The 14,911-nt window shown below is 36.1% G+C and overlaps 1 protein-coding gene across 1 annotated transcript in view; it reads right to left on the minus strand.

Annotated features, from left to right (window-relative positions):
• Window positions 1–8,078: 8,078 nt before the first annotated feature.
• The window catches only part of FAM199X (family with sequence similarity 199, X-linked), a 29,346-nt gene continuing 22,513 nt past the window's right edge, over window positions 8,079–14,911 (minus strand). Inside the window, exon 6 of the mRNA XM_088028692.1 lies at window positions 8,079–14,348. Coding sequence (XP_087884818.1) covers window positions 14,178–14,348 — 171 coding nt within the window. The 3' untranslated portion in view covers window positions 8,079–14,177. The remainder of the gene's footprint in view (window positions 14,349–14,911) is intronic.

Below are 14,911 nucleotides of genomic sequence, written 5' to 3' on the forward strand. Positions count from 1 at the left end.
TGAGGGTTCTAGAGGGGAGGGGGGTGGGGGGATGGGTTAGCCTGGTGATGGGTATTAAAGAGGGCACGTTCTGCGTGGAGCACTGGGTGTTATACGCAAACAATGAATCATGGAACACTACATCAAAAACTAATGATGTAATGTATGGTGATTAACATAAAAAAATAAAAGAGTACAAATGAGACAGAAGTCACAGTCTTTTGTAATGTAATCACAGAAGTGACATCCCATCACTTTTGCTGTATTCTATCAGAAACAAGTCTCTAGGTCCTTCCCACACCCAAGGGAAAGGAATTCAACAACGAAGTGAATCACCACAACCTTTGGGGGCCACATCAGAAGGTGACTACTACAAATGTTGAGTAGACTGGTTGGTTTGAGCATAAGGTAAATGGAGAAATGCATGGAAGATTAAGCTGAAAAGCAGACTGGGGTCAGGCAGACCATGGAGGCTCTTGAAATGTCCTAAGTTGTCTGCATTTTGTTCTGACACTCGCTGCTCAAAATGTAGTTCATGGCTCAGCAGCACTCCTATCACCTGGATACCTGCTAGAAATACAAAATGAGCCTCTTGAGTTAGGATCTGCATTTTAACAAGATCCTATGTACATTAAAGTTTAAAAAGTGCTGCTCTGATTGCTGAGGAGACAATAGCTTTGGTGAAAAGTTGAACATGAAAAGAAAAGGAAGAGAAATTAATCAAAGATGACTACATTTTATGAGGATGCAAGATAGAATCTGGTCTGATAAAGGCATTAGGAGATTTACAGAAGAATATGGTTCATCCTCAACATCAGGGGTCCCCACACGTATTCTGCATTAGAATCACCTGAGGAGCTTTTAAAAAAGAAGTGTCCAGCTCCTTGAAGAAATGCTGATTCTAGGGCTGGAACATTGTGTAATGCCAGAAAATAAAGCACTCAAAATACAAATGGATATGGGTAGGTCAAAGGGACACTAGAAGCAACCTTCAAGAGTTCCAAATGTCCAAATCTGGAAAATTTTGAGTGATATCTTAGTATTAGGTTTTAGGCCAAAGTAGAAAATAAATATTCATGAATCCATACTGATATCAATGGCCAGGTAGATAAATACATGGAGAAGAGGCAAATCTTCCATAGAGAAATCCCAATAATATATGTAGATACTTCTCGCTCCAGGAAGCAAAGCCTATTTTCTCTCTCCTCCTTGAGTGTGAGCTAGACTGCAGGACTTGTTCCCAGAGTTTAGAAAGGGAAAAATAGTAGCTTTGCAGTGAAGAGCCTGGCAACCACAAGCCAAAGTTAACATTAACTAGGGTTAAGTCATATCTACATTATGTACCCTCAAGATAATGTGATAAGAATGGCACCTCACCTTTCTGGTAATCCTCCCTAAATCTCAAAATGCCAGTCTAATTGTGAAAAAAAACATTGGGCAAACCCAAATTGAGGATAACATTCCACAAAATGACAAATTCTCCTTATATTTGTCAAGATCATGAAAAACAAGGAGAGACTGAGAAATGGTCACAGACCCGAGGAGGCTAAGGAGACATGATGATGAAATACAATGAGGAATCTTGGACTGGATTCTGGAATAGAAAAGGGGTGAAATTAATGAAATCTGAATAAAAAATAAATAAGGAAATCTGAATAAATCTGCAGTTAACAGTAATATACCAATGTTAATTTCTTAGTTTTGACAAATGTACCATAGTTATGAAAGACATAACATTAGAGGACTAAGTAACAGGTATACAGGAGCTCTCTATACTGTCTTTACAATTTTTCTATAAACCTAAAATTATTCCAGAATTCAATGCTTATTACAAAACAATAGATGCCCAGGCCTCACCTCTGAGATTGATTTGTCTGGGTGAGTAAGGATGGTAGTAATGTTTAAGAGCCATTATTTTCTAAAAGTTCCCCCAGATAATTCTGATGTTCAGCCAGACAATCATGACTCTATACTAGTGGTTCTCAAGCTTGAGTGTGCATCAGAATCTTCTGGGGGAGCTTGTTAAAACACAGAGTGCCAAGCTTCACACCAGGAGTTTCTGATACCATGGGTCTGTGGTGGGGCCTGAGAATTTGCACCTCTTACAAGTTCTCAGGTGATGCTGATTTTGCTGGTGTGGGATCCACACTTTAACCCAGTGCTCTATGCCAAAATTTGAAGGTGTTTTTCACAAACCACTGTGGAAAGTAGTAGCATGACATAAAGCAGTGTGATACAGTGGAAAAAGCACTAGTCTACAGCTCAAGAGACTTGGATTCTCATCCTTCATGTATCATCATTCAGCTATAGGGACCTGAATGAATCACTTCACTTCTCTTGGCCTCAAGCTTCTCACTTGCAAAATAAAGAGACTGGTTTAATGACCATTATGTCAAAAAGTCTATACCTCTTTCAAGTTTTCAGATTACCATCTAGTTCTGTTATGCCAGATTTGATGAACAAGTCTGTGAAATCTAACCCGATATTTCTAAAACATTAGTGGAAGATTTTTCTCTAGAATGCAAGTTATGATTATGAGGAAATGACTATTTTAATCAATAAGCCAGAGCTAATACATCCAAATCAATAACAACCCCATTCCATGTCATCACCATATATACACCTAATCCAATGATGCTGTCATTGCCCAAAATATTTCTAGAACTCTTTTCGTTAATATACATCAAAGCCCTAGTTTTTAGGCCACATGAGAAGAGCCAGTCCTTACTTTTAAAATCATACCTCGTTGACCAAATGTAGCAATTTCCAGGTTTCTTACACACATAAACCACCAAACAGCCTCCCAAAGGACCCTTGGTTATTTCTAAAAACCAAAATGGCTTTAAAGGACAGAATCTTAGCCATTAAGGGGAAGAAAACTCATTTGAGAACTTGATAAAAGATATGGAGCCCTCCTCAGAAAAATACATTGGCATGTAAAAAATAATTGCCAACAATTTTAATTCTGACACTCCAGATCTGAGAAACTCCAGATCTAGGGAAATAAAGATTTACCAGTATCAAGAAAACCCAAATGTTCAGAAAAGACTTGGAAGGAAGAATTTGGAGGCAACTACTATGAAAGAAACAAATGCACAATAGGAAAAGCATTGGACTTTTCCAATGTGAATAAGGCACCTCAAGATTTGGATTCTGATTTGGCCATGTCACTAACCAGTTTTGGGCAAAGCAGTCACTTTCCATTTAGTGTAAATTTCCTCATTTGCAAAAATAGAGGTAAGAGAAAAAGGGATTGAGCTACATCAGTGGTTCTCCTTGTGTTCACTGGACCAACAACATCAGCATTACCTAGGAACTCATTAAAAATGCAAATTCTCAGGTCCCACTTGAGACTTACTGAATCAGAAACTCTGGGAGTGGGGCCTGGCAATCTGTGTTTTAACAAGCTCTCCAGGGAATTCGGATGCACACTCAAGTTTAAGAACCACCAAGCTAAATGATCTCCAAAGTCCCTTCAAGCTCCGAAATTCCAGATCAATGAAACTAGAAGCTGGTTCTTTGAAAGAATTAATAAGATCAATAAACCCCTGGCCAGGCTTATCCAAAAGAAAAGAGAAAGGACCCAAATTAATAAAATCATGAATGAAAGAGAAGAGATTATGACTGACACCAAGAAAATACAATTTTAAGAACATATGAGCAACTATATGCCAACAAATTAAGCAAACTGGAAGAAATGGATTCATTCCTAGAAACATAAACTACCAGAACTGAAACAGGGACAAATAGAACACCTGAACAGACCAATAATCAGCAAGGAAATTGAAGCAGTAGTCAAAAATCTATCTCCCAACAAACAAGAGTCCAGGGCCGGATGGTTTCCCAGGAGAATTCTACCAAACATTCAAAGAAGAACTAATACCCATTCTTCTGAAGCTGTTTCAAAAAATAGAAAGGGAAGAAAAACTTCCAAACTCATTCTATGAGGCCAGCATTACCTTGATACCAAAACCAAAGACCCCACCAAAAAGGAGAATTGCAGACCAATATCCCTGATGAACATGGATGCCAAAATTCTCACCAAGATACTAGCCAACAGGACCCAACAGTACATTGAAAGGTTATTCACCACGACCAGGTGGGATTTATTCCTGGGCTGCAAGGGTGGTTCAACATCCACAAATCAATCAATGTGATACATCACATTAACAAAAGAAAGGACAATAACCATATGATCCTCTCAATTGATGCAGAGAAAGCATTTGACCAACTACAGCATCCTTTCTTGATTATAACTCTCCACAGTGTAGGAATAGAGGGAACATACCTCAATGTCATAAAAGCCACATACGAAAAGCTCACAGTGAATATCATTCTCAATGGGGAAAAACTGAGAGCTTTACCCTAAGGTCAAGAACAGGACAGGGATGCCCACTCTCACCACTGTTGTTCAACATAGTATTAGAAGTCCTACCCTTAGCAATCAGATAACAAAAAGAAATAAAAGTCATTCAAATTGACAAAGAAGTCAAACTCCCACATTTCACAGATGACATGATACTCTATGTGGAAAACCCAAAAGTCTTCACCCAAAATTGCTAGAACTCATACAAGAATTCAGCCACATGGCAGGTTATAAAATCAATGCACAGAAATCAGTTGCATTTCTGTACACTGAGACAGAAGAAAGAGAAATTAAGGAATTGATCCCATTTACAACTGCACCAAAAACCATAAGATACCTAGGAATAAACCTAACCAAAGAGGTAAAGGATCTGTACTCTAAAAACTACAGAACACTTACGAAAGAAATTAAGGAAGACACAAAGAAATGGAAAAACATTCCATGCTCATGGATTGGAAGAATAAATATTGTTAAAATGTCCTACACATTCAATGCAATCCCTATCAAAATACCATCGACATTTTTCACAGACCCAGAACAAATAATCCTAAACTTTGTATGGAACCAGAAAATGCCAGAGAAATGTTAAAAAAGAAAACCAAAGCTGGGGCATCACAATGCCAAACTTCGAGCTATATTACAAAGCTGTAATCAAGACAGTATGGTACTGGCACAAAAACAGACAAACAGACACATAGATCAATGGGACAGAACAGAGAACCCAGAAATGGATCCTCAATTCTATGGTCAACTGATTTTCAACAAAGCAGGAAAGAAGACCCAATGGAAAAAAAGACAGTCTCTTCAACAAATGGCATTGGGAAAATTGGACAGCCACATGTAGCAGAGTAAAACTGGACCATTTTCTTACACCATACACAAAGATAAACTCAAAATGGATGAAAGACCTCAATGTGAGACAAGAATCCATCAAAATCCTAGAGAAGAAGAGAGGCAATAACCTCTTTAACCTTGGCTGCAGCAATTTCTTGCTAGACACATCTCCAAAGGCAAGGGAAACCAAATAAAAAATGAACTATTGGGATTTCATCAGGATAAAGTTTTCTGCACAGCAAAGGAAACAGTCAACAAAACTAAAAGGCAACCTATGGAATGGGATAAGATATTTGCAAATGACATATCAGATAAAGGGCTAGTGTCCAAGATCCATAAAGAACTTATCAAACTCAACACCCAATAAACAAATAGTCCAGTCAAGAAATGGGCAGAAGACATGAACAGACATTTCTCCAAAGAAGACATACAAATGGCCAACAGATGCATGAAAAATGCTCAACACCATTTGTCATCCAGAAAACACAAATCAAAACCACAGTAAGATACCACCTCACACCAGTCAGAATGGCTAAAATTAACAAGTCAGGAAATAAATATCGGCAAGGATGTGGAAAAAGGGAAGCCCTCTTACACTACTGGTGAGAAGGCAAGCTAGTGCAGCCACTCTGGAAAACAGTATGGAGGTTCCTCAAGAAGGTAAAAATTGAGCTACTCTACAACCCAGCAATTGCACTACTAGGCATTTACCCGAGATACAAATATAGTGATATGAACGGGCACATGCACCCCAATGTTTATAGCAGCAATGTCCACAATAGCCAAACTATGAAAAGAGCCTAGATGTCTATCGACAAATGAATGGATAAAGATATGGCATGGGTGCCTGGGTGGCTCAGGTCATGATCCCAGGATCCTGGGATGGAGTCCCGCATCAGGCTCCCTGCTCAGTGGCGAGTCTGCTTCTCCCTCTGCCCCCACCCCCTGCTCGTGCGCTCTCTCAAAAAAATAAAATTAAAAAAAAAAAGTTGTGGTATATATATATGTACAACGGAATATTACACAGCCATCTGAGAGAATGAATACTTACCATTTACATCGACATGGATATTAGTGGAGGGTATTATACTGAGCGAAATAAGTCAGTCAGAAAAAGACAATTATATGCTTTCACTCATGTGGAATATAAGAAACAGCACAGAGGATCATAGGGGAAGGGAAGGGAAACTGAATGGGAAGAAATCAGAGAGGGAGACAAACCACGAGAGACTCTTAACTATGGGAAACAAACTGAGGGTTGCTGGAGGGGAGGTGGGTGGATGGAGTAATTGAGTGATGGGCATAAAGGAGGGCACATGATGTGATGAGCACTGGGTGTTATATGCAATTGATGAATTACTGTTGGCTACATCTGAAACTAATAATGTACTATATATGTTGGCTAATTGAATTTAAATAAAAAAATAAAATTTATTAATTTGAAAAAAATGTTTAAAAGTTAAAATAAAAATAAATAGTAGGTATTCGGATCTTTACCATGTGTGCCAATTTTGGCTAACAAAGAGCATTCTTGAACTCAAAGGTAGGTGAGACAGAAAATAACCTTTCAACTCATCTTTAACAGTTATTTCCCTCCCTTCCTGCTACCCAAATTATTTCATGGCTTACCAACATAGTAAGGAAAACAGCTGGGTTTTTATCTAAAAGCGGTATCTCACTTTCAATAAAAGTGTGGTGAAGACATACTGTCAGGACTTACCCAAGCAATAACAAAAATTATTCTTATACCTTAGTGCTAACAAAATGCAGAATGATTTTGAAATTAAAGTTATGGTTTTGATTTCAAGTAAACCAGATATTTGATATTAAGGAATTATTTTTATTTGTGGAGGTATATGGCTGTATTTATATATAAAATAGGAGTGTCCTTATCTTTTAAAAATCTGATACTGAAACATTTAAAAATGTAGTATCATCTGGGGTTAGCCTGAGCAACATTGGGAGTTCAGGTAAGGTGTCTGGGGGTAGAGGTTAAAAAAAACAAGATTGGCCATGAGAGAAGAGTGGATGTAGATATGGGTATGTGGGAATTCATTTTACTGTTACTTGACAATCTTTATAAGACAAACCTGAAAATATATAAATTCAGTTATCTGCTGCTTTTTAAAAAGAAAAGGCATATAATGAGATCCTGGCAACCAAATGAATAAACTGAAATGTTAAAAATGTTATTTACCCTTTACAAAGGGAAATAACATTGTACCTAAATCTAGTATCTATCAACCTATTACTAAAAAACACAAATAATGTAATATAAAAATACCACTTAACCATGAGATTCAAACTGATTGGGAGAGGGCAGAGGATTATCAGTCCCAAGTAACAGTGGCCCTGTTAAGGCTCTCACATCACAAGAATAAAGAAACACTCTAAGTAGTTTTGAAAAATAGAGTCTTTAAAAAATCTTATTCACAGTCAAGTGAAATAGTATTTGAGAAATTTCTCTATTAAACCACCAAGTTCCAACTTTGGTAGTGGCTTTAATTAAGTAGAAAAATGAAGCCCAGCTTGCTCTCCCCCTCACACAAATCACCTACAACAGTTAACTGTAGGAAGCAATTTTGAATCACTGATTACTGTTCACTGGTAAGATGATGACAGCGGGCACCACATAAACCATCAAATCTCTAGTAGAACTTCCTCTGTCCAGTAGACACTTCCTGTGATGGTGGAGGTGTTCTGTATCCTGGGGTTTCCAATATGGTAGCCTCTTGCCATATGCGGCTACTGGGCACTTGAAGTATTGCTAATGGGACCAAGGAACTAAATTTTAAATTTTAATTCATTTAAATAGCCACATGTGGCTAATGGCTACCACAGTGGACAGTACAGTTCTAAAGTACCTAAGAGAAGAAAAACACACACACACACGTTTCACTTAATAGCTAACAGACGTTTATTAAAAATTGAAGATTACAGAAAAGCATAAGATTTGCTTTATTAAACAAGCTCAATTAACTTAGCTCCCACTAATCAATGAAAGTATTTAATATCACAAAAGGAATTTTGAAAATGAGGTTGATTTCAACCTCTGAAATTAAAAACAAAAGAAAAGCAGCTAAGACATTTTCAGGAGAGCAACCACAGACCTCCCTCTAGTGGCAAGAGATAAAGTTGCTGTTGAAAGTTGAGTTGCTTCTGAAACTATATAACTGCTCACAGACATTTCTTTTATATAATTATAACCTAAAGACTCTAGATTAATATATAAGGAAAACAGACATGATTTTTGTAAACAAAAGTTAGACCTAATTTTCACTTGCTATGAATGCTATCTCTCTAGAAATCTGATCTCTCCAGAAAAAAATGATTTGCCAATGGAAATCGTGGCTTTCAACAAAACAAAAGTTTATGGAGCCTTAACCAAACTGTGAGCAAAAGAGAGGAGACCTAATTCTTCCCTGTTGATAAATGTGCTGGGATGGAACATGTAAAGGAGTGAATTATGAAGTATAAAGTAGTAAGCAGCAGTGGGGTTTGTAAAAACTCACTGTACATCAAAAGAAACAAAATATTACAAGAGATTTTAATACCCAAAACAACACACTGTTCAGTCTGATATTCAGCTTCAAAAGACAGCTCTGCCACATTGCCAGTTTTAATTACAACCATACATACACATTCAGATTTAACTACAGAACTACTACTTCCAAGTACAAGAAGGAACTCAAAATAGAAACGACCTGTGTTACAGCTATTGTCTTTCCCTTACAGCTTTCAGGAAAAACAGCTTTTATATACACTGTAGTAAGTACAGAATGTACAGAAGACAGTTATATATACAAAAGTGCATTAATATAGTAATACATTTAGCAGAAATACAGGAAAAAAATCCTGGTTAACAATCTGATACATTACAGTATTTAAGACTACTTGAAGATTCTCCAAACCAGTCAACTTCCTACTTGCTTTGGTTATGATATTGATGCTACATAACTAACCTCTGAAACTGAAAAAAAGTGAAATTTTTAACCATCCGTGAAATGAAATGTTTTACATATACTTGTGTTTATCTTTAATAGCTTTTGACAATAGTCCTATTAAACTCCCAACACAAAGATTTAGAATGGATAATAACTTTACCTAAATTAGAGTACTCAAAGAGGAAATTAAATTGATCCACTACAGGAACAGACATAGTCTGATCCATTCCTAAAAGCCTCAGCTAGATAACCTAACCCCAAAGTCCAAACTTAAATCCAACTGGTCAGCTACTATTGAAGAGCAAGCAGCTCCAGAAAACAAGCCATGGCTTCAGGCCACTGTTCCTTAGAACAAGTCAGAGTAGGTAAGTGTTAACTTGTCATTTATACATATTAATTCTACAACTACCTTTATATAGTCAAAATGCATATGTATAATCAGAGCAATTCTCCTCTTTTCTACCCCTAGCCCTCACCACAAAAAAAGAACACAGATTTCCACAGGTTCCACTGACCACAAAGATGTAACAAACCTGACGATAAAGAAAAAATACTATATACTGAAATCAGAGAAGACTAAATCAGTTTTTCAGAGTTCAGTATGAATGTCAAATTAAAAATTAACTTACCATCATGTGATCTAGGTTAAAACATTAATAACTTTAATTTAAAATAAAATTGTGAGGGGGCTTAAAATAAATAATTTTAATATTAGAAAAAATATGAAAATAAAATTTTAGTGAGTCAAGTTAGATCTGCAGCTTATAGCATGCAACTTCTGTACTCTATTAATAGCCAGTAAATTAGAGGAATTTTCAGGGTTCCTTCTAAGCCTTTGGAATAAGTAAATTATTTTCCAAAGAAATGAGAATTAAGCTAGAATTCTAAGGAGCTATGTTCCAGATACTATGCTGACAGAGATGCCTAGGTCTAAATATCTCTCCAATGTTTCTCACCCACTTAGCATAATTTCATTGTAAAGATAGAATTTATCTTACTTTGTCAGACTTAAAATGAATCCAAAGTTACCACAATACATGTGTATACAAATACTTATTTTCTAACTAACAGTCCTTTTCAGGATTAGATTTACCTCTAAGTTTAGACATGTTGAATGTCAGTGTGCTCAACACCAATACCATATTTGAAATACAACTGGGAATTTTCCTATCAACTGTCCCAAACTATAAACTGACTTTAAGTAACCCCCTCCCAATTCTAAGCAAACATTTCTTGAAGACTGAAGAGCTAACAGGTAATCTGTTAAAGGGAAAGGGAGTGTTCCAGCTATTACACAAATGAATGCAAAGAATCCCTAAAGTTCTAATAAGAGAATCAAGCTGCTATATAATCTCTGTTCTTGACATACTTTTGTCTTTAAAATTATCTTTCCAGATACTAAGAATTACCTGGCATTAAAAAAGCATTCTGGCTTATGACCTTTTTCAGGGGAAAAAATGAGAGAATACATTAAGCTCTACTTAAGGTAACTTTCAGTGTTCTTCAATGACCTAGCTGGGCCAAAAATGAAGTTATGTAATGAAATTTAAGATCTGAAAGGTCACTGTTTTGTTATACACTATTACCACTGATTGGTTCAATTTAATGTTTTTGCTTACTGATATCCAACAGATGGGGATTTTATAAAACAAATTACAATATTTAGATTATTTTTGAGTTTGAAAAAGCCTGATATTGAGAAAAAGTACAGAGTTCACCTTTAAGGCACATGAGGCTATAAAGTAAGCCATGAACAAAAGTCTCTGCTACAGAATCTGGAAACAAGACTTCTATATTTGTCAAGTACTAACATTTTTGGCTTAAATATGAAGATACGTGATAAATTTCAATTTTTAAAGCTCATCAGAATCTGGATACCTTTATACAGTAGTTTCTAGGAATTTTTCCTAAGCACTTCTAGGAGCTAAATAAAATGAGGCCTCCACCCAATTCATAAAGTCATTAAATTACAAGTCAGTTTCTGGGATTAATTCAGCAATACCTATCTATAGTTAACCCAAAGGGCTAAGGAAATGGACAAAACTGCCCCAACCTAAGAAAAAATGAGACAAGTCTCTCTCATGAAAAAAAGCGTTATTTTATTCTATGTTCTTGTTAGGGCGGAATGAATTCGCTCTTTATAGTCCACTAAACATTATACTACTTTGCCATACTTTAATTCAGTTGTAAAACTGTAGAAAAAGACATGCCATTTTGTTTAACTCAAAGTTCATACATGTGGTGGGCACTGACAGACTTCTACAAGAGCTCCTTTTTTTTCCAGTTTTATTGAGATATAATTAAACTTACATAAAGATCTCTAATGTTTTTCAAAAAATCTGAGGGAACGTGATCATGCCCTAAGTTAACAAAGGTTATGTTTAAAGGGGGGAAGAAACTTATTTGCTCCAGTGTCCATTCTCTACAGATGACAACTGACACTGGAGCAAATAAGTCTCATGTTTTTATTAATTGGTTAGTTTAGGTTTATATTTAAAAAGAAAAAATGCTGAGTTGGATTTGTCTTAAACTCAGAGATATACCAGACTGAATAAATTATTCCTTATTCCAAGAAAGAAAGAATTCCAAGAAAGAAAGAATTCCAACTTGAATTATCTACATGAGATATTAAAACAGAAAAAAACAGTATAGCACATTAACAAAAACGAGAGAACTTTTTGTCTTTTACTGCTGTTTTTTTTTTTTTATGGGGGGAGAGATGGAGAAAGACTTTGTAATCTCCCTCTTCCACATCACAAGCAAACCCAAGTTGTTTTAATTTTTTTTCTTTTAATCAGAGGAATTACTTTCAATCTCCTCTAAACCAACTTTATGGGCAATCTCTAATTTATAGTACTGTAAAGACAGTGCATCCAGATTTACACAAAATTTCATGGCATACTTTACTATAAACACTCAAATCTTTATAAACTTTTAAAACTGGCTTTGTGGTGCTTTGGTAAACTTGTTTAATAGTGACTTAAGTTAAATCTAAGGTAATAAGATTATGTGATTGTTGGGAGAGTGGAAAAATTGGTCTTATTTTATCATGACCCCGTTAGGACTTTCTTTTACTGGTCATTGTCAATTGTTTCCAAGTATTTAACAGATAAATGCTGCTCTATGGTCTCCAAAAGTGGACTGTTTTCCTGGAAGAGTAGGTAAAGAAAACAGACAAGTCATTCTCTGGGATTTTGCTTTTGCTAAGAGCAGGTAGAAAATTCAGCTTTATTTGCTCTTCTCTCCTTTTACTCCTCCTATACTTGGAAGGGAAAACACAATGAGGTTGACCCTTTCCACCTTCCTCAAAGTATTCTGGGGTCTAACCCCAAGCTCTCTTTGGGCCCTCTAAAGGTGGTTAGGAGCATCAAAGAAAGGGTAAGAGGAAAGTCAGAGGGAGTAATCCAACTGATAACCATATACACATACCTTCATTTTAGGTAAAATTTTTAAGTATGAATTTGGTAGTCTTCAAAATCTACCATACCACAGACCTCAGCAAAGCTGCAATACATCAATTTTTATCCTCAGTTTCAATCCTTTAACCTTCAAGGAACTAAAGTAAAATCAAGTTTTCAAAACACATGATTGTAAGCCAAGGTTAAGCCTTTATATCAACTGAGAATTAAGAACTTAAGTCTATCTCTTTCTTAAGGAGTCACTTGATATGATAGTTAAAAAAAGTAAAAATCCTATCAACCTGATTCTAGAGTTTAAAAAAACATTGATTACAACTCCTACAGAATCATGATTACCTCCCAAGTTATCCACAATAAAAAGAAAATTATGAAAGTCAGCAGCTTGATTGTCAGTAGTATCAGTTTCCATCTTCTTTAACCCACGTGAATGCTTAAAGACATGTGGTAGAAGAAAAGGAATTACACTACTCCTAATGTTCATGATAACAAACTCTCCATGAAAACATTTAAAGAAATTCCATGATTTCACATCTAAAATTGACTTCTATTAATAGCCAACAAGCTACGGTTTTTTTCTACATCTCACTGTTCTGTGTATTTCTAGTGATTTATATTATAGAGAAGTTTAGGAGAACTTTAAGGGTTTTCTTTAGTTAACTTTGAACATTAACCTGTTCACATGCCAGAAGCTTATACCAAATATTTAAAAATTAGAGCTGTGCTGGAAAAAAAAACGACCTACAAAAAGAACTTAAGACATAGTTTCTGCCTTTGAGACAGCTTCACAGCCTAAAATTTCAAAAAGCAGTGGAAAAGCAGAATCGGTTGTTTTGCTTAATTGCTTTCTCCATTTGAATATTAATCAATATAGCATCAAGTCTAAAGTTCAGCTACTAGTAACATTATTTCCTCAGTAGTCCTCACTTACAAAAGAATTCTGAATTTACATAAAGTGAAAAACAAACCTAACAGGAAAGACATTAGGGCCTGTTATTACACCTTTAAGTTAATAACAAATGAAAACAGAACTAAACCTAATGAAGGCACTATTGTAAACAGCAATCCACACCCCAACCCCACAACCTCAAAAAAGGATTTTCACTAGGAATTGAGAATAATACTATGGCCCTTTAGAAAAAGCAAACTAAGGAACTGTAACATTAAAAAGGAAACTGAATTATGATCGCTACGTATGTACCTATACTGACATAATAAACTACTTGTCAGCAGTACCTTGAAATCCTCTAAACTGTAAAAGTACTACTTCTTGAAAAAGCCCACTTAAACCACCCTAAAGTCTAAATAGTCAAAACATTTACTAAATTAGTGGTTCTTAAAACAAGAGCTGCGTGCAGCAGAATAACCTGGTGCTTGTTAAAACACAATGCTGGGCCCCTCCTCCAGGGTTTCTGATTCACTGGATCTGGAATGGGACCTGGTAGTATGCATTTCTAACAACTTCTCAGGTGATGCTGAAGCTGCTGGTCCGGGGACCACCTGCTGAGAACCACTGGCCTAAATTATTAACAGTACATCAGCACAGCCCTAACCAAAAGTTTGGTCAAGATGCATGTAAACAAATAAAAGGACAGAATACTTAAATGCTTAGAAAGAATGCTGATAAATTCATCCTTATTACATCAAAACATCTACATCTGCTTCGTGGTCTTCCTCAGTCACTTTCAAGGACAGCACTTCTTCATTAAGGAAGAGCCCACTGAGCCTCTCCTTCCGAGCCTGCCTCTGTTCTTTCAGCTGCCTCTTGCGTAAAGCCTTCTGCTGTAACTTCCGCTGCTTGGATCGCTTCTGTCAAAATACAAATTTCTAAATCAGTAAGGTTCAGTTCTGGCATATCCACCCCAGAATATTTTATGGATCAAATTCTATATTTTTAGAATCTCTGGAGATGTTCAAATTCCTCTGCAGTACGATCCTGGTTCCAGTAAGTGAGCCATTGGCTTAGACTTGGAAATGATTCTTCAAGATTCTATTTTTATGGTATTTGACCCGTGAATCTTAGGAAGAATTGAAACCCGATCATTCTGCCTAGTTATGGATAATCAGTCATTTCAAAGCTTTTTTTTTTTTTTTTACCAGATTAAGGTACATTGGCGTCACTGCGGAGTGAACACATAATAAACAATACTGAATACCAATGTAGAGAACATTGCCAAAATCTCTAATGCTTATGCTTTTAAGGTGTCTTTTATCCAAAAGCAGTAGCGATTTTACAACGGCTGGGAAAGAATCATGTCTTTTCCATATTAGGCAAATACCATCTTAAAAGCCCATTAGAAACCCAGTGGGTACTCCATTCCTTGTCACTGGTGAACTGATGCAAAAAAGGAATGACCACATATCCAGAGGAA

Source organism: Eumetopias jubatus, unplaced genomic scaffold, assembly GCF_037043125.1.
Source record: "Eumetopias jubatus isolate StellerSeaLion01/CBP00866 unplaced genomic scaffold, mEumJub1_p1.0 scaffold_11, whole genome shotgun sequence".
Taxonomy (NCBI): domain Eukaryota; kingdom Metazoa; phylum Chordata; class Mammalia; order Carnivora; family Otariidae; genus Eumetopias; species Eumetopias jubatus.